Here is a 21856-nt window from a genome sequence, read left to right as displayed (position 1 = left end):
GGACTGGGGCTGATAAAGCCTTTCCCAGAACGCTGGCTGGCTGTGGGTAACAGCCATAAACCCTGTGTACAGCACAGCGTGGCATGACAGCGCTGCGTGGGGTGCTGCAGCCCTCCCCCCCCCCCCCCCCCCCCAGTGCCATCCCCTCCCCAGCACTCTGGGCACACACGGTGTGTCACCAACCACACTCGCCCCCACGCCCCCGTCACATGCACTCAGCCCCCCCCTTACACGCACACGCAACACGCAAAACACTCACCACCACTCCCCCCGTGCCCTGGTGTGCACCCCCCCACACACACACACACTTACACCTATCACCCCCCCTTGCCCACTCACACACAGACACCCCCTCATCCAAGCACCCCCTCCCCATCACTCACCATGGAGGGTTCATGGCAGCCCTGCAGGCCCATGCCCCCTGCACCCACGTGCCCGGCACGCACATGTGCACACATCACACACACGCGTGTGCAAGCACACGGGGCATGCGCACACGGTGCCCACATGCACGCACCCCACACACGGGCAGGCCAGCGCTCACACGCCTGCAGCGCACACCGGCTGGGGTGTGCACGTGCAGACACGCCACATGCGGGCACACACGCGGGCACACGCACCCGGAGCCCATCTCCCCCCAGCTCTATCTCCCTTGTGCCCTCGGTCCCCGCGGCCTGACCCCAGCACGGTGCCCGGTGGTCAGGCAGGGCAGGGTGCTCAAGAGGGCGAGAGGGCCACGGGGCGGCACAGGGACCCCCAGCGAGGTGGAGGTGAAATGTGCCGCTCAGCAGGGCCGGCTGTGCCCCGGGGTGCCAGTGCTGTCCCCCAGAATGGGCACCCCACAGCATGGCACAGCCAGGGACCCTGGACCCGCAGAGTGCCCACGGTGGCACCAGCACCCCTGTGGCCGCCATCGTTGATCCCCCCCCAAGCCTGCCGGGTCAGGGTGGCCTCGAGTCCCAGCTCCGGTCTGCCCAAGGGGCTGAGGAAGGCGCTGCCAGACAGCAGCAGCACATGCCTGGCTGCCGTGACTCGCCGCACGGCCTCTGCGCACCGGGTGACTCACGGTCACACGGCAGTCACCCGGGTGCCGACCCCTCCGGCGCCCGGCCGGCCCGGCGGGACAGGGAGAGGGCGCCTCACTTCCCCCCACAGAAGGGTTTATTGCAGACGGGCAACGACCCGAGCTGCGACACCAGACCCGTCCCCGTCCCGCCAGCAGGCCGCAGGGACCGGTGGGGCCGGGCCCCAAAGGGAGCAGGTGCCGGGAGCCCCCGAGCTGCCCCGGGACGGCAGCGCGGGCACACGGGGGCCGAGGCGGCCGACCCACCGCCGAGTGGCCGCCGGCGGTCGAGCCGCCCGCGGCTTGGGGCAGCCTGGCCTTCACTCCGCGCTGCCTTCAGCGGGGGCCGGAGCCTCCCGTGCCGGGAGCAGCGGGGAGCCGGGCCCCACCGCAGCGCCTCGGCGGCACCGAGCAGGGCCGGGGCGGGGGGGGGGGGGTAGGCCGGGCCGGTCCCGCCGGCGGTGCCGGCCTCTATCCGGGGGGCTGCCGCCGGCTCCGGCCCCGCGAAGGCAATGAGCGCCCCCATTGGCTGCCCTGCCCCGGGGGGGGGCGGGACACCCGCGCAGACACCAATTATTGGGCTGCAGCGGTGGTGCGCGGCAGCCATTTTGTTTGCGGGCGCAGCCGCCATCGTTGTTGAGGGCGGCCATCTTGGGGGCCTCTCTCCCGCTTTGCTGGATTCCCCACACACACATCCCCCGGTGCCGGGGCCTCCGTTTCCGTGGAGGAGTGAAGGAGCAAGGGGGAGCACCGTTGCGGCACGACCCGCGGAGCCGTTGTGCACGCTGCAACCCTCCTGCCTTGCTCCTGTTTTCCCCCAGCCATGGGCGTCCCCAACCCCCAGGAGCAGAGCCCAGGTCCCGAGGGTGCTGCCCGAACGCGGCAGGGCCCAGGAAGGACACTAAGAGCATTATCCGCGGTTAGAGGTGCTTTGTTGTTTGGTTGTTTTTTTTTTTTTTTTTTTTTCTTTCTCTCCTTTTTCTCCTCCTTTAAAAAGTGCCGTTTGTACATACTGACCTTAAAAAAGCAGGTTAAAACCGAGGGCCGGGCACCTGTCCCCTGTGCTGGGACGGACCCCCACCACCCGGCCCAGAGCCTTCTAGTGTTATACTTGTGCAAGCACAGGGTGACATCCTTCATGAGTCCCCAGGCAGGGCATGGGGAGGAGGGGTGTGTGAGGGGGACGCGAACCCAGTGCAAGGTGACAGGGAGACAGGGCAGGGGGCCACCCCTCACCCCCAGCCCACCACCCCCGTCCCAGCGCCATCCCCCGCCGCAAGGGTCCCTCCAGGCAGAGCTCAAGCAGTGTGGACGCTACGGTGGCCGAGGACACAGGCCCGGCTCAGTTGACGGTGCTGTGCTGGCTCATTCCCTCGACGCTCTCCGTCCCGCCGTAGGGGGTCCCCGCTCCGCTTAGCCCCTGCAGGCAGACAGCATCTGCGGGGAGGGAGGGACAGGTTAGGAGCCATTGCAGCTGCTGGAGTGACCCACCACGTGCTGGCCTGGACCTTCAGGACTCTCCTGCCAGTGGCATAAGGGGCCCTACCTAGCACATCCCCAAGGCAGCATGGGGGGTGTCCATGCTCTCCCCCCACCCCAGAGCAAGACACAGGCATCCAGCAGGGCAGAGAGGCAGCTGCTGAGCTGGCACTGAGCACAGGTGTCTGGGTCCCCAGCCTGGCAAGAGGCACCCCATCCCCATCCCCTGCCCCCCGCATTTGGCTACCAGCACGCGGAGCAGCCCCTGCCACCCCTTGGTGACCCAAGGGGTGCCAGCATCAGCACGGCCATCACAGGTGGATCCTGCCCTCCAGGAGCGCACAGCAAGCAGGCACAGCCTCCGGCTCTGGGGCCAGGAGCAGCAGAAGCGGGATGGTGGTCCTGCCCTGCGTGCCTACCATGAGGGTCCCCCTGTGGGCAGGGCTGTGAGCGTCCCCGCAGCCAGCCCTGCCACAGGACCTCCTGCTGGGACAGGGCTCCTGCCACCTCCCTGCAGCTGGGGCCATCTGGAAAGAGACTTTCACTTTAGCCCAGGCTGGCACAGGACACAGGGCTCCCAGGGCACCCAGCCACATGCCTGCCCCCCCCCCTGCCACCTGGCGCCCCCCAGCCCCACTCACGGTAGCGGATACGGATGGGCCAGACCATGATGCAGCACAGAGAGGCGATAGCAGCAATGGCAATGCCTCCAGTGACCAACACCATCACCCAGTGGTAGAAGCTGACGCAGGCAGGGCAGCAGAGCTCAGTCCTGCAGGGAGAAGGCAGGGGGATGTGGCTTGGTGGCCAGGACTGAAGCCTGGCCCAGTGCTGCCCAAGTGCCCTGGGGCTGCTGACAGCAGTCCCACATCCTCAGTGTTGGGACTGGTTCACACTGGGACACAAAGGAAAGGTCCAGGGCAAGAAGAGAGGGCAGCATGCTGGACATTGAGATCCCCAGCCCCTTCACGCATCCCACAGATGCAGCCCTTGTCTAGGGCCAGAAGAGAAGTTGAGGAAGGATTTAAGACAACTCAGAGCTTGTTTCCACCCATGTCTCTCACTCCGAACCAGGAATATTTGCTGCCTGGCCCCCAGACGATGTGGCCAGAGCTGCCACTGGGAGGGTTCCTGACCTGCAGGGATGCTTACGGGCACGGATGCAGGTTCTGGATCACCATCACAGCCACGCCGTTGGCCATCTTGTCAGTGAAGCTCATGGCGCCGTAGACGAACGCGCCGCTGTGCTGCGAGGGGAGAGGAAACCTCATCGGCCGCTGTGCCGAGTCCATCCCTGCCACGCAGCCCAGCGGGCGCCGGCAGCGAGAGCCTTGTGCCCTCTCATGGGCAGAGCCCATATTACAGCAGAGCCCGGGCACAGGGGATAGGGCTGCCTGCACCCCCACAGCAGAGCCCCCTCACAGGGGTCTCCGTCCCCCCTCATCCCACACCAGTGACCGCCCCAGCCCAGGGACTCCGAGCCCCGCTGTGACACCCCGGTCTATCCCGGCCAGGAGGAGCGGACGTACCGTGTTTGTGCCGATGAGGTCTGCTGTCATGGAGAGGGAGGTGACCAAGATAGTGGCAGAGCCAGCCCCAAGGAGCACGGCCGCCCCGTAGATCTCTGCTCCCATCTGCCTGGCCAGGGTCACCCAGGAGGCAAAGGCCAAGATCACCAGGATGCCCACGAAGTAGGTCAACTGCTCCGGGCCAGCGTGGGGACAGGCAGAGGGAAAAGGGAGAGCTGAGACCCCAGCTCGGCCAAAACCCCGCAAGGCAGGGGTGAGTGGGGAGGGCATGGGGGCCAGCTGCTGCCTAGGACCCGCAGGGGACAGCCCTGGCTCTCTCCCAGCTGGTTTTAAACAAGGAGCCCCCAAACAGCAAGGGCCTTGCGGTGGTCCAGGCTGTTTTACAGCGTTGGCCGCAGCCTAAGAGCTGAGCCCCCAGCAGAGCTGTAGGCATGGTTGCCTGCAGAGGGCACGGGGACACTCAACTGGCAGGAGAGGTGGGGGCTTATCGGGGTGCGGTGCTTGCTGCAGTGTGGACGGGGGATTCACTGGAGGGGCAGCCCCTTCCTGCTGGCACTGCAGAGACCCCCATGTCTGTCCAGGGTGGCTCAGCCAAACCATCCCTCTGCCTCTCATGGGCACCATGAGGCTCTCCCAGCCTGGTTGGGGCTGCACGGGACAGGCTGACTCTGAACCAGCATCACTTTTCCCAGACTCGGAGATGTGCAGGATAGGCCCACGCCCCCTCACCCTGCCCACTGCCCATACTATCCCAGCAGGACCCAGGCTGCAGCAGGAGGTCATCTGCAGAGGATGCACAAGGGGTCCCTGCTCTCCAGTCAGTCTCAGGTGTGCTGAGTACTCTGCTCACTTGTGTGGTCAGGATCTGGCCCCATGGCCTCTCCTTGGGTCTACCTCAAACATCACCAGGACCCCAGGACTCACATTTCGACCTATCCACTTATTCACAGGCTTCATGAGGAAGGAGGAGAGGAAGCCACTGATGTACATCACCAGGGGGATGGTGGCAATGTACTTCTGCAAGAGACGAGGACAGGGAGAAGATGAGCACCGGACCATCGGCACAGGACCCCTGCCCATGCAACCTCAACACACAGGCAGGGACCTGCCCTGCTCCCACCTTGGGCAGCAGCAGCGAGTTGGTCAGGTACATGGCGATGTAGGTCTGGGACAGGTTGACGATGAGCCGGGTGGACATGTAGAGCACTGCGACCTGTGAGGAGACAGAGACAGGGCAGCACTGCTCAGCCCATGCAAACTGGAGGTAGGGAAGACTGGCATCTTCCAAGCCCAATCCTGTCATGGCACAGATGCCCACTGAGAAGAGTACAGCCCCCCTGATGTGGTAGGTGGGTGCCCAGTACAGCCCATCTCTCCACCCTCATCCACACCAGGGGCACGTCCCACTGCCAGAGGATGTCCACAGCACCCAGGCAGGGCAGCAGCCCAGGACAGGTGCCGCAAGCCCTGCCTGCAGCCATACCTGGTAGAAGGCAGGTTCCAGCAGCCAGTCTTTCCAGATCAGCAGTGGGTGTGGGGGGCTCGTAGGCTCCTTCTGTAGCAGGGGCGTGCTCTCCTCCAGCTGGGGCGAGCCCGGCGGGTATGGCTTCTCTTTGGTGCCCAGGTGGAAGATGAGGGAGAACACTGCCCCCAGCCCCATCACAATGAGGGACAGGTTCTGGGTGAGACAAAGGGGGTGAGCATAGCATGGGGTGCCCTTTGCCTGCCCATCATCCAACCCCCAGCAGTCTGGTGGATAAAGAGGGGTTTCCAAAACCCCAGGGAGAGCTCAGTGCAGCCCCTGCCCAGTGCAGTAGGTGAGGTTTCAGGGGACTGCTATTTCACTCCCTTTGGTACCTCCTCAGTTGAGCCATGTCCCACCCAGGGAAGAGAGGACCCCAGGGATTGAGCCCTGCCACTCACCCGAAATATAGGGACATCCTGGATGCCTAGGTGCTCTGTGCGGTCAGGCTGGTCCACCTGGAAGTTCAGCAGGAGCCAGGCCAGGCCATAGACTGTGATATTGGCCATGACAGTAAAGGCATACCTGAGGGGAGACAGCACCTCAGGGTGATGCAGAGGGAGGAGCACAGCTCCAGGCATCGTGGGGACACCTCAACCCAAGGCTGCCCTCCAAACCAGGCATGCTACAGTCAGCTTTGCACCCCAGTGTCATTGCTCAGGCAACACCTCCAAGAGCACACAGCATCTGGCCAGGCATTAGCCTTAGCGGTGCACCTCCCAAGCCCCCAAGCCTCGGGGCATGACTAGGAGGAAAACAAGATCCCTCTGGGTCAGCCTGTCCACCCTCCTGTCACAGCACACCTCTGCCCCCAGGATGCCCTGAGCTGCCTGACCCAGTGCCCCCAGAGCTAGACGCCTTGGCCCCAGGGTTACCCCAGCACTTGCCCCAACACCCTCTCTGCCTGGCTGTGCTGCGGTCCTGCTCACCTGCCAGAAGGGGAACTTCTTCCCACTGGGGCAGATAACCAAGCCCTGCTCCATCTGATAAAACACTCTTTCCCACAGCCTGATCCTGCCAGATAAGCGGCGCTGAGCCAGGCTCTGCGCACGGAGCTGCATGTGCTGCCCAGCCCGGCCATGGGGCCATCCCTGCCTATGGGACAGCCTGCACATGACCATGCCCAACTCTTCCTGGGGGCATCTGGGGGCATCTATTCCTCCCCTATGAGCATCACTCTCCAGTCCTGAAGAAGTGCCTCCAGCTCACAGAAGCGTCCCACCGGCTGTGTCACTAACATCCCTGGCATCAAGACATTCCCTCCTGGCACCAAAGGGTTTGGGCCACCAACACAGAAGACCAGTGTATTGCATTTGTGTGGCAAGGTTTTGGTAGTGGGTGGGTTACAGGGGTGGCTTCTATGAGAAGCTGCTAGAAGCTTCCCCTCCATCCGACAGAGCCAACGCCAGCTGGCTCCAAGACGGACCTGCTGCTGGCCAAGGCTGAGCCCATCAGTGACAGTGGTAACGCCTCTGTGATAACATATTTAAGAAGGGAAAACAGTTGTGGCGGGCACAGAAACTGCAGCTGGAGAGAGGAGTGAGAACATGTAAGAGAAACAACTTTCCAGACCCCAAGGTCAGTGAAGAAGGAGGGGGAGGAGGTGCTCCAGGCGCCAGAGCGGAGATTCCCCTGCAGCCCATGGTGAAGACCATGGTGAGACAGGCTGTCCCCCTGCAGCCCATGGAGGTCCACAGTGGAGCAGATCTCCACCTGCAGCCCGGGGACGACCCCATGCCGGAGCAGGTGGATGCCCAAAGGAGGCTGTGACCCCGTGGGAAGCCCACACTGGAGCAGGCTCCTGGCAGGACCTGCGGATCTGTGGAGAGAGGAGCCCACAGAGCAGGTTTTCTGGCAGGACTTGTGACCCTGTGGGGGACCCACGCTGGAGCAGTGTGCTCCTGAAGGACTGCACACCGTGGAAGGGACCCATGCTGGAGCAGTTTGTGAAGAACTGCAGCCCGTGGGAAGGACCCACATTGGAGAAGTTCACGGAGGACTGTCTCCCGTGGGAGGGACCCCATGCTGAAGCAGGGGAAGAATGTGATGAGTCCTCCCCCTCAGGAGGATGAAGTGGCAGAGACAACGTGATGAACTGATCGTAACCCCCATTCCCCATTCCCCTGCGCTGCTGCAGGGGGGGTAGGTAGAGAATCAGGGAGTGAAGCTGTGCCTGGGAAGAAGGGAGGGGTGGGGGGAAGGTGTTTTGAGATTTGGTTTTATTCCTCATTACCCTACTCTGGTTGATCGGCAATAAATTAAGTTAATTTTGCCCAAGTCAAGTCTGTTTTGCCCGTGACAGTAATTGTTTGAGTGATCTCTCCCTGTCCTTATTTGACCCACAAGCCTTTGTTATATTTTCTCTCCCCAGTCCAGCTGAGGGAGGGAGTGATAGAGCGGCTTTGGTGGGCACGTGGCGTTCAGCCAGGGTCAACCTACCACAACCAATGTCACTTGGACACATCCTGCCGGACACCCACACGGCCCAGTCCTGGTCCTGCCATACCGAGGACTCAAGTGTGCCACGCCAGACCCGTGGCACCAAGGGGACCTCTCGTCAAACAAGTGATGGGACCTGGCACAGGCAGGGCTGCTCCCCCGGGTTCAGGGGACACCCAGGTCTGGCCGTGCTCACCTGAAAGCTGTGAGCTCCACCTTCTCATGTTCAGTGGTCACCAGCTCGGGGATGAGGGACAGGTGGGAGATCTGTGTGGCTGCCCAGCCGAACTGGAAGATGATGATGAAGGGGAGGTAGTAGATGAAGGCTGCCCACTCCGGCGTGTTCTCCTTGCAACCCAGGCAGGGGTTGAAGATGAAGGGGAAGGACACGAGGACGCAGGTGGTGCCTGGGAAGAGAGCGGAGCTGTGAGAGGCTGTGAGCCCTGTTTCCCTGGGACCCCAACAGCCCCAGCTGGCTCAGACACAGGTGGACAGACACAGGTGGACAGACACAGCCAGCCCTCTGCTAGGACAGGTCCTACCCCACAGGGCTGGGAAGGGAGGTGGGCAGCTTCCCTGAGCCAGGTGAGACACAAGGAGCCCCAGATCCCCCCCCCTCACCCCGTCCTGCACAGGACAATGTCCTTCCCTCTTGCACCCAACAGCAAGACAGACGCTTGTCAGCAGACTTTTCCCCAGTCAAGTTCCCCCTACAAACTGCAGCACAATCTCGCACCTGCTCTGTCCCCCTCAAAACACCAGAGGACAGACCCTCACACCATCACGACTTGGAGCCACGGAGGACTTCTCTCTCCATCTCCAGCATGCAGATAACCAGCCCCAAGGACACGCGCCACCCTGACATCTGCCCAAGGGCGATAAGGCACCCCCTTGTCCCTTCTCCCGTGGGGCTAGCAGAGGTAGCCACGCTCCCTCCATGCTTGCAGAAGCCACTTGCAGAGCGATGGCCAGGGACACCCCCAGCGCGACGCGGGGAGACGGGAGCAGATCTGCCCCCCACGCCAGGCTCTGAGCCACGGGAAGGTCCCAGCTGAGTCAGGGACAGCAGAGCCAGACTCCTCCCTCTGCTGCAGCGTGACGGCGTGGGGACGCCTGCGTGGAGCAGGCAGGGACAGGCTGGCTTCTCCCTCCCCTTTCACAAGGTTACGGAGCACATCTGCTGAGATGCTCCGTTGTTCCCGAGGCCCAGGCGCCGACGCAGAGACAGTCGCGCACCCTGCCCTGCGTGTCCCCAGCTTCACTGGGCGCTGCCGAAAAGCCATGGGAACCTGGTTCCTATCACTGAGGGGAACTTGCAGCCACTTTGCCAGGTCCCCAAGGTCCCCTCTCCAGGGGTCTTTGCAAGATACTCCTCCTCACAAAGTGATTTCTCCTCCTCTCATCCATGAACAGCAATTCCTCCTCATCATTGCTTTCATGTGGCACAGCCACCACAGCTGCTGCAGGGCCGGGGCAAAGCAGTTCTCCCTGTGCTGAGAGCAAGCAGCAACAATCCCAGCCCAGCTCGGATCCATCATGAGCAAGGACCCCAGCAGGGTGCTGGGTGCTGCCCTGCACCAGCTCACAGGTGGCTCTGGTGCTCCAGGAGGTCCCTGAAGGACAGGGGACTCGAGCACACCGCAGCGTCTCTGCCACAAACAAGCCACCGGGACATGAAGGGTCCAAGAAGGCTCAAACCAGACCAGACCTCCTTTGTTCCCTGTTACAGGGCTGTTGGTTTTAAGCGAGCCCCGTCTGGAGGATTGTGGAGGCTCTGCCCGCTCCCCAGTCCCAGGGCCCCGCTGGGTTGAGCTCTGCAGTCCCCTAAGAGGTACTTGCCCACATCCCCAGGGGAACGCTGGGGCAGGAGCTGGGGGCCCCAGGCTGCTGCAGCCTCCATGTCCACTCCTGCACCCACCCACGAGCCATCGCTGCCATTGCACACCCAGGAGACTGGTCGCTCCCTCCTCTTTGTGCCCCCCAGGGACAGGCAGTGCCCATCAACTGGGGCCACCCCCACCGGCCACTCTCATGGAGCCGTGGTCCTCTGGCATGGGGCTGCGAGCTGCATCCCGACACTCACATATCCCTGGGTCTGCCCAAGCAAACGCTACTTCACTGTGAGCCAGAGGGGTCTTGGGAACAGCCCGCTCTCCCAAGTGGGGCCACGGGAGCACCCCAAGACCACCCTGCCCATCCCTGCAGCAGCCCTGGGCAGGCAGCAGAGGGTCCAGGCTCTCATCTCTGGGCCCTGCGGGACAGGATCACGGGAATGCCAAGCTGCACAGCACACGCGCCCGGGGCAGGGAATATGGGACATCACTGCTGGACTGGCTCAGACAGGCAGCAAAGAGCTACTCATCCTTCCCAGCTCACTGTGGCAGGAAGCTGCCCCCAAAAAACCTGGCAAGCAGGCCGGCCAGCGTGCGGGGTGAGCCACCCACAACCGCCGGCACTGGCGGCCCAGCACCGTGGTGGAGAGATGCCACCGATAGCAACTCGTGGTATCTCCCGCCCCGAGGCTGCGGTTTCCTCTGATCTGAGCACGGGTTGCCACCAGATGAGACGCCCCGCTCCCACGCGAAACATCTCACCGCAGTGTGACCGAGCGAGCCGAGAGCGGTACTGGCACAGCCGGTTCCAAAGGGTTTGCCGGCACCGCTCAGTCGCACTGCGGTCAGCCAAGGGAGACGGGCTAGCCCCCACCTTCTAGGAATAACCCAGGCTCCGGGCAGGGAAACAGAGCCTCCATCCATGCTTCCAGACTCCACCTGTGCTGCCGAAGCAGGCAGGGCTGGGCAGGGTGCTCTGCTCCCCGCAGCAGAGAGCGGAGCTGGCTGGGGTAGCTGCAGCCCCTGTGCAAGACATGATTCAGAACTTCCCTTTCGCTGCACGCTAAGCAGCACCCAGCTGGAGCTGACCTGCCCCGGGACAGGGGAGAGCACAGCTTCAGCCACTTCCCTAAATCTAGGGCACAGATCTGGCTGACACCACAGCAGGGGGTGAAGCTGCCCCCCCACCTCCCAACACCCTCCCTGACTAGCCAAGCAAAACTCCGGGGAGATCAGCCGCCTTATCAGGCTATCATTCAGTTGCATGAAGCGGTTGGCCGAGATAAATTTGGGATCAAGATAAGAGCACCCACACTACAACCGTCCTCTCTCCACATGGGTCCACTCCGAGCGAGTTGACATCGGGCATTACCACGCCATTACCAGGAGGAAGTACCGAGTCTTTATCTCTGGCTGTCGATGGACGTTTCTTCACGCTAACTGCCCCATTCCCCATCACCAGCTTACCAAGGATGGGGCAGGCTCCTGCACCAGTTGCGGCACCGAGGACCCTTCTCCAGGTCACGCCGTCCCCTCAGAGAGGGACCCAGACACAGGAATCCCCACCACCCCCTGCACTTCATTGCATTTTTTTGACCCCAGGGCATGATGCAAGACGAGCGCCTGTTAATAATTCTTGCCTAGCCGGTGCCTCCTCTGCATCCCCACGGGGCCCTTACTCACCAGGCGCCGGCTACTTTCCCCCGCTGCGTCCGGGCAGCGCTGCCTGCAAACACAGCACACGGGGTGACCAGCCCCGGCGTAGCCAAGGGCCCCGTGCCCCAGGGACACCCGTGAGGACAACCAAGAGCTGCCTGGCCGCAGGCAAGTCCCTGGTAAATCCCCAGGGCTCCTGGGAAAGCCCAGATTTTACTGTCGTTCTCGTTCTTGCTGTAGCTAAGCACACAGCTCTCACCCTGAACTCGATGCCACCCCCATGCAGGGGGGACCCTGCAGACCCTGCCGCCACACAGGTATGGCCCGAGGGACAGCGGAGAGCCCCGGACTGTGAGCGCCCAGGCAGCACCCGCTGCTTTGGCACAGGCCACCGGGGTGGGGACAGTGCCCAGGCAGGACGGGGATGCCATGGTGCCCCTTCCCCATGCCTGGGGGATCCCGGCGCACCCCGCTGTCCCCTACACACAGGGCACCCCAGTCCCCACCTCACTGCCGTGGGGGATGCTGCCCCTCCATACGGGCAGCTCCTGGTCTGCGCCCCTTCACGCAGAGGACCCTGGGCCCATCTCCCCCCACCCAGGGCACCGCTGCCTCTCCCCTGATATCACCTAGGGCTGGTTCACCCTCCACACAGAGCACCCAGGAAAGCCCCCCTCCCCGAGCAGCCCCCCTCTCCACAGTTGGGGGGGCTGCTCCCTTCCGTCCCAGGGCACCCAATTCTGCTCGCCCCTGGGGCTACCCCTCTCCATCTGGGGGGGGACCCCGTCCCCACCTCACTGCCACAGGGGCTGTTCCCCGCTCTACACAGGGGGCTCCAGGAAGGCTTCCCTGGGGCTGACCCCCACCCCAGAAAGGCTCCCTGAGGGCCACCCATCTTCAGGGAGGCTTCCCTCCACGCAGGGCACCCTGGTTCCGTGTCCCCCCACCCTCCAGAGCATCCCCAGGGCTGACCCCCCCCCCCTACCCCAGAAAGGCACCCCCTCTCCACTCGGGGCACCCCGGATCCCGTGTGTCCCCCCCCAGGGCACCCCCAGAAAGGCTCCCCCAGCCCAGAGCACCCCAGCACCGCCTCCCCAGCACCCACCGGCGAGGTGCCAGGACTTCCTCCGCCCGTAGCGGCCGCAGCCGGTGGAGCGATCGGCCTCGTAGCCGAGGAGCGGCGTGCAGAGTCCGTCGGCAACCTGCCCGGCCAGCAGCAAAGCCCCGGCCAGGCGGTGGCCGTAGCCCAGCACGGCGTGCAGGTAGAGCAGCAGGTAGGTGAACCACAGCGAGGCGCACAGGTCGTTCAGGAAGTGCCCGGCCGCGAAGCTCAACCGCGCCCGCAGCGGCAGCTCCGCGGCTCCGGCTCCCGCTGCTCCCGCCGGGGGCTCCGCCATACCGCGCCGCCGCCGCCGCCGGCCCGCAGCGCCCGGGACGGGACGGGACAGGGCGGGGCGAGGCTACGGCGCTGCCCGGCCCCGCCATCCCCCCGCTCTGGGGCCGGCTCGGCCCCTTCTCCCACCCACCGGCCACCCCGCGGGGTCGCCGCCTCCCGCGGCGGGCGGGGAGTCGCCGGGGCTCCTAGTGGTGGGCACTGGGACGGGGCGGGGGGGGGCTTACTGGGGTCGCTGGGAGCAGTGCGGGGGGGTGCTGGGGTGACTGGGACCTCCTCTTGAGTAGGTGCTGGGGTGACTGGGGCCGTCATGGGCAGTACTGGTGTTACTGGGAGCGGTGGAGAGGAATATGGGGCTCACTGGGAGCAGTGGGGTGCTACTGGGGTGACTGGGACCTCCTCTTGAGGAGGTACTGGGGTGACTGGGGCCATTATGGGCAGTACTGGCATCACTAGGACCAGTATGGGCAGTACTGGGGTGACTGGGACTCTGGGGTGACCACCCCTTGGGTAGATACTGGGGTCACTGGGAGCAGTGGGGGGGTACTGGGGTGACTGGGACCTCCTCTTGAGGAGGTACTGGGGTGACTGGGGCCATTATGGGCAGTACTGGCATCACTAGGACCAGTATGGGCAGTACTGGGGTGACTGGGACTCTGGGGTGACCACCCCTTGGGTAGATACTGGGGTCACTGGGAGCAGTGGGGGGGTACTGGGGTGACTGGGACCTCCTCTTGAGTAGGTGCTGGGGTGACTGGGGCTGTCATGGGCAGTACTGGTGTTACTGGGAGGAGTGGAGGGGAGTACGGGGGTCACTGGGACTCTGGGGTGACCACCCCTTGGGTGGATACTGGGGTCACTGGGAGCAGTGCGGGGGTACTGAGGTGACTGGGACCTCCTCTTGAGTAGGTACTGGGGTGACTGGGGCCATTATGGGCAGTACTAGGGTCACTGGGAGCAGTGGAGAGGAATATGGGGCTCACTGGGAGCAGTGGGGTGGAATATGGGGCTACTGGGGTGACTGGGGCCGTTATGGGCAGTACTGGTGTTACTGGGAGGAGTGGAGGGGAGCACGGGGGTCACTGGGACTCTGGGGTGACCACCCCTTAGGTGGATACTGGGGTCACTGGGAGCAGTGTGGGGATACTGAGATGACTGGGACCTCCTCTTGAGTAGGTACTGGGGTGACTGGGGCCATTATGGGCAGTACTGGTGTTACTGGGAGCAGTGGAAGGGGTACTGGGGTGACTGGGACCTCCTCTTGAGTAGGTACTGGGATGACTGGGGCCATTATGGGCAGTACTAGGGTCACTGGGAGCAGTGGAGGGGAGTACTGGGGCCACTGGGACTCTGGGGTGACCACCCCTTGGGTGGATACTGGGGTCACTGGGAGCAGTGGGGGGGGGTACTGGGTTGACTGGGACCTCCTCTTGAGGAGGCACTGGGGTCACTGGAACCAGTATGGGCAGTACTGGGATCGGTGGGAGCAGCGTGGGGGCCTTCAGGGCCATTGGGACCCCAAGGGTGGGCCTTGGGACCACTGGGAGCAGCCATGGGGTACTGGGGTTGCTGGGAGCAGTGGAGAAGGTTAACTAGAGTCCCTGGGATAGCCTTGAGGTGGGCATGGGGGCTCCTGGGAGCAGTTGAGGGCACACTCAGGCCACTGGACACCCCCGAGATCCCTCCCGGGGCTCCCCGCCCTGGACGCCGGGGCGGGCACTGGGGGCACCCAGAAGGGGTCGGTTACAGCGGACCCCACCTCACTCGTGTCGTTGCCCTTTTAAGGCGCTGCCCTCCCCACAATGCTTCCTCATCCCTACGCCGATTGCTGATTGGCCGGGCAGCCTGCCGCGCGCAGCGAACTGAACGGGCGCGCACGCGCCGCGCCGGCAGGCCCCGCCCCCTCCTCCTCTCATCCTTCTCTCCGCCGCTTACTTCTGATGTAAACCGTTCCAGCCAATCCGCGTTAGGCTGCGCCCTCCACGGTTCGGCGCCAGCGGCCAATCGGAAGCGCCGAGGAGGGCTTCTAGTTTGCATAATAATAGAGGGGCGTGGCCAGCCGAGGAAGGGCGGTGGAGGGGCGCCGGTGGCGCCAGGAAAGTTGGGGCGGGGGGGGGGGCCCGGTCCGGGAGGGGTGTATGGGGGTGAGCCTGTTGGGGGGCAGCGGTGGGATCCCGGGACACCGGGGGGGTGGGTGGGCACAGCGGAGGGGGTTTCAGTGCGGGGAGTGGGGGCTGGAGCTCGTGCTGGGACCCTGTGGGTGGGGGGGGGCTGGGGCTTCCGTGGGGGTCTGGAAGAGCTGGAGAGACTAAAGGTGGGGGGAGCTGGCTGGGGAGGAGATGGCATTTGGGGATGGGGGTCTGCGATGTCCCCACGGGGAAGACTTCTCCGAGTGGGGTGGTCTTTGGCGGGGGAGGGGGGGGCGCCGGCTAGGGAGCGTGGAATGGCGGGGAGGGGGAGGGGGGGGGGGGGCTGCCGAATTGCCCCCTTGGAGCTGCTGCAGCACCAGCCCCCCGCCCCGTCTCCGGAGCGGCCCCCCCTCGGGTGTGGGTGCCAGCTCTGGCTCTGTCCTTCAGGGGTGCTGACCCGAGCGGTGCTGGCGAGGCCCCCCCCCGGACCCATGGCCCACAGCGCCAAGCAGCTGCCTGCCGGGATGCTGTAAGTTCCCCCCCATCACCACCCCACCCACCCCCATCACCACCCCACCCCCCCCCGCCGTGCTCTGGGGTCCCCATGTCCTCCTGTGTGCCAGGAGCCGCTCCGTGTCACCCTGTCCCGTGCTGGGCCCCGGTCCTTTGTCCCTTGCTAAAGGGTGGCTTTAGTCTTGCTTTTGGGACCTTCTGTGTGTTTTGGGGACCCTTGTCCCCTACTGCGGGCTGCACCCCTCTCCCCATACCTGCTTCGTTAGTTTGTGCTCCTACCCAGCTGGGCTAATTAGTACAGGGCAAAGGGAGACCTGGTGTAAAAGCAGCGTCTCGTGAGATTAAGACCGGCGAGGTCTTGATTCACGCGGGGTGAACCGCGTGCTGTCCTCAGCTGGCGTCGACCGCCGTCCCTCCCGGCAGAGGGGCGAGAGCACCGGGGCCGCGGTGCCTCCGGGGCAGGCAGATGGGGAAGCACGAGGGAGGTGGATGCCAGAGCAAACCGGCCCAGGGAGGTTCAGATAAGAGGAGGAATCTCGCCTGAAATAACTTTACTTTTTAAAGCATCCTTAGGCACGCAAGGAATCCGGATTGCGGGGGGGGGGAGGGAGGGGAGGCAGAGATCCGGCATCTGGTTGTGGAGGGTGTTGGCGCGTTCCCGGCCGTGGTGGCTGAACATGATGATATTGTATGGGCATCACCAGGAATGTTTCTGTTAGAGACGATAAAGAAAGCCTAAGGCTGGCTGTGTTCGTGCAGAACTTCAGGGATGATTTTTTTTTTCCCCCCAGAATATGGAAGAAGAGATGGTCTCACACCTTCCCATAGGCTTTCATGTGAGCGTGGGGGTGCAGGGCGGCTGGTCGGGCTCAGATCCCGACCTCCACAGGCACCCCCTACATCCCCAGGACCAGTGCAGTTACAGGCCATGTCTCTGGAGGCTTATAGAAAAGGGCCCCGTCAAATTAATTGCAAGGGTGGCTCGTACGAGTGATAGCCTGATAGTGGTAGGTTGGGGTCTCTGGGGGGATTTGGATTTACACCAGGTACACGATGTGACAAACAGGCAAGGGAAACTCTGGGGTGCATCCTGAGCGGGTTGGGATCGGTCTGGCTTTTGGTACACAGCGGTGTTTTCGTTCTTTGACAGGGCTTGTGCTTGGCCTTGTGCTAGTTACTGTGTCTTGTGACTTGGATGAAACCCAATCGAGTGCCGTTTGCCGCAACTCTTGAGCCCTTCATGTCTCCCCCTACACGGGGGGCCTGATGGCACTCTGCCAGCGGACACGCTCCGATGGAGCAGGAGCTGCGTCAGGGACCAAAGGGTGCAAGCGGGACAGGGGCTTGGCTGTGGGATGGAGCCGGCTGGAGAAAGGGCCAGGGAGGCTCGGGGAGCCCCAGGGTGATGCTGCAGCGGGGCTGTGTGTGCTCAGGTGGGGCAGGAATGCTCTGCCGACCTGGGTGCCGGACCTGCGTCCTCCACTGAAGGCGGATGCTGATCTGTACAGGTGAGGCGGCAAGTTGGAGAGCGGGAGTCGGGACCGCCAGACCTGCGTTAGAGCGTCTCGGTGGCGGCGCAGGTGGCAGGAACCTGATGGAGCAGTTGTGGCTGGAGCAGGTTGATCCAGCGCCCTGCCCTCATCCTCTGCCTTGAGGGTTCTCCTTATCCCTGGCAGCGCTTGTCCAGGGTGTGGGCGATGCTTCCAGGCGGTGCCCCTGGAGCCAGGATCCAAAACCCCATGACTCGTCCTCCCTTGCAGAGGAGGATCAACTGGTTCATGCTGCTTGGGACTCCTTGCCGAGGTGTGCACCCAAGCCATGGTGGCACGCAGGGATGTGACCATCAATGTTGCTTGCCCCCAAGAGCGGCACTGGCAGCTGCTGGCCCCCTTCCAAGTGTCACTGAAAGGTCTCAGGGTCATCATTGGACGTTGGGGCAGCTTTTGTGTGCCCAGGACTGCCCTGCTGGTCCGGTGCTGGGCTCTGCTCAAGCCCTATCGCTCAACTGTGGGCTCCCCTCACAGGGCAGCAGGGGCTGCGGGGCTGGTAGCAGGTTTGGGGGCTGTTTGGGTGGGTGGGAGCTGGGGGATCTGGTGAGCGTGAGGCCGCGCTGCCAGGGGATGTGTCGCCATCGTTCCTGGTGGTTTCCCAACCCTTTCTGATGGATACTCTCTGGCTGCAGGCATGCCACGGGCAAAGCTCAGCATGGAAACTTCCTGGTGGCTATCAAGCAGGAGAAGGGAGAGTCGGCACGGACGAGCGGCGAGAAGCCACACGGCGAGGAGGAGGTGAGCGCCGGTGCCTGCACCCCTCCCCACACAGTCCTCAGGAGCGGGCTCTGTGTTGCCCAGCCTGGGGTTGTCCCTCCACTCGCCCTTCAGCAGCCCAGGCGAGCTTGTGGCTGCGGCCGTGGCCCAACAAAAGGCCCAGACCTTCCCTCGAGGGCTGGGAAGCCCAGGTGGGTCTGCAGGCTGCTCCTGTGTCCTTCTGGCACGATGGCATTGTGTGCTCTGATCCATGACGGGTTGTCCCTTTCCCTTTGCTGTGTGCCAGCCGGTGAAGAAGAGGGGCTGGCCCAAGGGCAAGAAGAGGAAGAAAATCCTTCCCAATGGCCCCAAAGCCCCTGTGACGGGCTATGTGCGTTTCCTGAATGAGCGGCGCGAGCAGATCCGCACGCAGCATCCTGACCTGCCCTTCCCGGAGATCACCAAGATGCTGGGGGCTGAGTGGAGCAAGCTGCAGCTTTCGGAGAAGCAGGTACCGGTCCCCAGGAGAGACACCCCCCCCACCAGGGCTGGTCACCACGCTCTGGAGCCTGCACCCCAAACCACTTTGCTTGCTGCCTGGCTGCAGCTCCACAAAGGGAGTTTGTCCCAGTACTAGCGGGCTGGTGAGCAGGAGCTGGGCCTCAAGTAGTGGAGAGGGGTCAGCAGCCCCCTGGGGAGCCTGGGGCCGGGCCAGGCTGAGGACCCTCTGTGATCATAGCGGTACCTGGACGAAGCAGAGCGGGAGAAGCAGCAGTACATGAAGGAGCTGCGGGAATACCAGCAGTCAGAGGCGTACAAGATGTGCACGGAGAAGATCCAGGAGAAAAAGATCAAAAAAGGTGGGCTGTGGGAGCAGTGGCTGCCGGCGTCGCTGTCAGGATCCAGCCAAGTGCTGCCAGAACCTCTCAAGGGATGCTGGGCTGGCTCCTAAAGGGTAACTTCCTTCCTCCTTTCCAGAGGACGCGGGCTCTGCGGCAGTGAACACTCTGCTGAATGGGCACCCGCACAAGGTAAGGCCCCAGCAGGTCTAGCTGTGTGTGGGGAAACTGAGGCACGTGGCACCACCGGGTTTGGCCCATGGGAACCAGGCTGGCTGCAGGTTAGGGCAGAGGGAGACTCATGGGTTGTGCTTCAAGGCACCAACTTCCCATTGAAGCAGGACCTGGAGTGGCAGGGGGCAGAACGTAGCCATCCTCTGCCCATCGTCCCTGTCTGCCCAGGCAGGGCCACCCCTTGCCCTGTCCCTGTGCCTCCTTTCTGCCCAGTCCCAAGGAGACAGGGTCCCCGTCAGTGGGCTCAGCCCTGCCTGATGTGTACCGTCCCGTCCCCCAGGCTGGCGAGTGCAGCGACACCTTCTCCACCTTCGACGTGCCCATCTTCACGGAGGAGTTCTTGGACCAAAACAAAGGTGAGGGGCTGGGCTGCAGGGCAGGGGCTCCCAGCGCTGCAGCATCTTGCTTGGGGGATGGCTTCAGCAAGCAGTGCTGCTGCCAGAGCAGCCTGCATCCCGCGGGGCAGGACCACGGCTGGTGCTGCATGCGAGATCCAGGCTGTGAAAGGTCCCTGGTGAGGTTGGATAGAGGGACCGGATCCTGGCTGGAGCCTGGGGGTTGGCGACGCTAAGCCTCTTGGAAGTCACAGCTGGGGAAGGGATTGGGTTTGGGATGAGGGAGAGAGTACGAGGGGCTACCCCTGCTGACATCGCACGGTCCCGGCAGCTCGGGAGGCTGAGCTGCGGCGCCTGCGCAAGATGAACACGGAGTTTGAGGAGCAGAACGCTATCCTGCAGAAGCACACGGAGAGCATGAACTGTGCCAAGGAGAAGCTGGAGCAGGAGCTGGCCCAGGAGGAGAGGCAGACCCTGGCCTTGCAGCAGCAGCTCCAGTCCGTGCGGCAGGCCCTCACCGCCAGCTTCGCCTCCCTCCCCATCCCTGGTGAGTTCGGGGCAGCTGTGGGGACCAGCCTGCTGCTGGGACCTGGTGGCCATGTGGAGGGGCACCACTGGGGCTCTGCAAGTGGTAAAAAAGGGGGCAGCGAGGTGGTGATAAATGCCCATCTGCTGATGGGGTGGGATGCTGGAGCACTTTGGGGGGCTCTCTAGGGAGCTCAGGGATGTGACAGCCAGTTGGCTCCCCTGTAACAGGGTAGGGCAGGATGGGAACTGTCATCTCGAGCTGTAGTCACAGCTGTGCCTGCAAGGCTGAGATTAGCCCAAATTCTTTTGTTCCTGGGCTGGTGTTGGTGGGGGCTCTCTCTTGCTGCAGAAGATGGCACCTAGTGTTCAGGGACCCTTCCCCAGTCACCAGCACGATGGGCAGGGCTGAATGGGGACTTGCTGGCCCTGCTAACTGGGTTGCCACCTCATAGGCACTGGGGAGACCCCCACGCTGAACACTCTGGACTTCTACATGGCCAAACTGCACAGTGCCATCGAGAGCAACCCACTGCAGCATGAGAAATTGGTGGTGCGCATCAAGGAGATCCTGTCCCGGATAGCCAGGTGAGCTGGGCAGGACTGTCCGGAGCTGGCGCCCAAGGGCCCTCATGTCCTGGTGAGCACTGGGACCACTGGGTCAGCCTGTGGCACGTGGGTGATGGGAGCTGAGCAGGGAAGGTGTGGGCAGAGAGGGGTTCAGAGCTGCTGCAGGCAGTTGTGGGAGAAAGAAGCCAACCCCCTGTAATTCAGCCTTGCTTTCTTCCCTCTTCAGCGAACACTTGTGAAGAGGACCAGTCCCGCCTGGAGCCTGGGGCCAGCCGGACCACAGCCCTGTCCCTTGGAGCTCACGCAAGGGACAGTCTCTGCTGGTGGTCCGGCTGCTTCCCCCTCCACCCCATGCACCTTGCTGGAGAAGTGAGCTGGGACCTCCCCTAGCCCTGGTGCGGCTCGGCCCCGTGGCTGCACCATCTCCAAGGATCTCGAGCTTCTGGGGACCAAGCGGTGACAGGGCTGAGAGACCTCAGCAGCGTGGTGCTGGGCAAGGTGGTCAGCGGTGGATGTGAGCATCCCCCCCTACCCCGCTCTCCTGCAAGCTCTCCAGCTCCTGCAGCTCCGCTTCACTAAACCAGAGACTCCAAAGGCTATCCGGTGGCAGATGAGGTGCCTGTGGGTTACTGGCCTGGAATGAGCCACCCTCTTCCAGGGTGACCCAGGGGCTGCTGTTAACCAGCCTGTGATGGAAGGGAGGCAGCCGGGTGCCCTGGGAGCCCGTGGGGCTTGGCGCTGCCTCCTGGCCCCTAGATCAGCCCAGGGAGCCTCTTGGTCCCCTGTCCCACAGCTGGTGAGGTGGCAGGCTTCCTTCTGCCTGCCTCTTTTACTTTATTTAATCTTCCCGCTTCCTCTTGCTGCTCCCCCGTGGGTGCCTTCAGCCCATTGCCTGTGTCACCCTGCCTGTCACCTCTCCTTCCTCCATGCCTCTGGGACCAGGCAGGGCAGCTCCTGTGCTCTGCAGTGGTGAAGGCAAAAAAAAATCTTCATGCTGGAGGGGGAGCTGGGACCTACCCCTTCCTCCCCACGGTGGGGAGCCCGTGGGGTGGTGCACAGGCTTTCGGCTCCTGCTTCGTTGCCTGAGCCTGTCCTGCATCGTGGGACCACCGTGACAGCAGCTGTGTCCTGGCCGTGCTGTGCTGGGGTCGGCCGTCCCCGGGGCTGCCTGTCACTAATCTCAGACTGTGTAATTAGAGAGTGTCTTATTTTCTTACTAGCACTACGTTGATCTGGCCCTGGGTTTAACCCGGGGCCGGTGTGCGACTGCTTGTCTCTTGCCCGTGAGGTCCGTGTTCTGTAGATGAGTCTCCTGGTTGCCATCTCCTGGTGGCTGCTTGGCTTGGGATGGAGATGGGAGCAAATAAATGTGGGAGAAACAACCAGCCTGGGCTCTGTGTGTTCATGCTCGGAGGCGGCTTTGGAGCTGCTCCCAGCACTAATCCCAGGGACTTTGGGGTGTGTAGCAAGGGTGACAGCCCTGAGCTCGTTGCTGCAGCCCCCAACCCCAGCTGGGGAGAGCACGATGGAGCCAGCTCTGTGCCGGCTGCTC

The 21856-nt window shown here is 63.4% G+C and overlaps 2 protein-coding genes across 6 annotated transcripts; one reads left to right on the top strand and one right to left on the bottom strand.

The window, feature by feature from the left end:
• Positions 1-1690: 1690 nt before the first annotated feature.
• On the bottom strand, positions 1691-12967 carry MFSD12 (major facilitator superfamily domain containing 12). 2 transcript variants are annotated; one of them, XM_049808711.1, is made up of 11 exons: positions 12626-12967; positions 8229-8439; positions 5995-6118; positions 5555-5749; positions 5192-5284; positions 4996-5088; positions 4072-4242; positions 3695-3789; positions 3184-3314; positions 2962-3069; positions 1691-2500 (listed from the first exon to the last, which is right to left on the bottom strand). In XM_049808711.1, exons 1-11 carry the CDS (start codon positions 12915-12917, stop codon positions 2406-2408), a joined length of 1608 nt encoding a protein of 535 aa, XP_049664668.1. In that variant the 5' UTR covers positions 12918-12967; the 3' UTR covers positions 1691-2405. The 2 variants fall into 2 exon arrangements, with proteins under 2 accessions (XP_049664668.1, XP_049664669.1); XM_049808712.1 differs by lacking the exon at positions 2962-3069.
• HMG20B (high mobility group 20B) lies at positions 12712-21827 on the top strand. Of its 4 annotated transcripts, none has more exons than XM_049808718.1 (10): positions 12712-12794; positions 15490-15571; positions 17738-17843; positions 18109-18312; positions 18541-18661; positions 18780-18832; positions 19155-19230; positions 19541-19756; positions 20190-20322; positions 20531-21677. In XM_049808718.1, exons 2-10 carry the CDS (start codon positions 15534-15536, stop codon positions 20541-20543), a joined length of 960 nt encoding a protein of 319 aa, XP_049664675.1. In that variant the 5' UTR covers positions 12712-12794; positions 15490-15533; the 3' UTR covers positions 20544-21677. The 4 variants fall into 4 exon arrangements, with proteins under 4 accessions (XP_049664675.1, XP_049664673.1, XP_049664674.1 ...); XM_049808716.1 differs by lacking the exon at positions 12712-12794 and adding an exon at positions 14926-15010 and having other exon boundaries at positions 15491-15571; positions 20531-21676; XM_049808717.1 differs by lacking the exon at positions 12712-12794 and adding an exon at positions 14981-15057.
• The last annotated feature ends 29 nt before the right edge of the window (positions 21828-21856 follow it).

The sequence above is a fragment of the Accipiter gentilis genome, chromosome 8 (assembly GCF_929443795.1).
Source record: "Accipiter gentilis chromosome 8, bAccGen1.1, whole genome shotgun sequence".
Lineage (NCBI taxonomy): Eukaryota > Metazoa > Chordata > Aves > Accipitriformes > Accipitridae > Astur > Astur gentilis.
The sequence above is the reverse complement of the archived record's forward strand: the minus strand, read 5'-3'. Positions and strand labels throughout refer to the sequence as shown.

Bases quoted from the DNA above. Each gene is read 5' to 3' on its own strand.
- MFSD12 (XM_049808711.1), bottom strand. From the start codon at position 12,917: ATGGCGGAGCCCCCGGCGGGAGCAGCGGGAGCCGGAGCCGCGGAGCTG. The intron at 5,089-5,191 runs GTGGGAGCAGGG...CGTCTCTTGCAG, and splicing joins ACTCGCTGCTGCTGCCCAAG to AAGTACATTGCCACCATCCC. The intron at 3,790-4,071 runs GTACGTCCGCTC...CTCCCCTCGCAG, and splicing joins ACCTCATCGGCACAAACACG to CACAGCGGCGCGTTCGTCTA.
- HMG20B (XM_049808715.1), top strand. From the start codon at position 16,822: ATGGCACTCTGCCAGCGGACACGCTCCGATGGAGCAGGAGCTGCGTCA. The intron at 17,844-18,108 runs GTGAGCGCCGGT...GCTGTGTGCCAG, and splicing joins AGCCACACGGCGAGGAGGAG to CCGGTGAAGAAGAGGGGCTG. The intron at 18,833-19,154 runs GTAAGGCCCCAG...CCCGTCCCCCAG, and splicing joins TGAATGGGCACCCGCACAAG to GCTGGCGAGTGCAGCGACAC.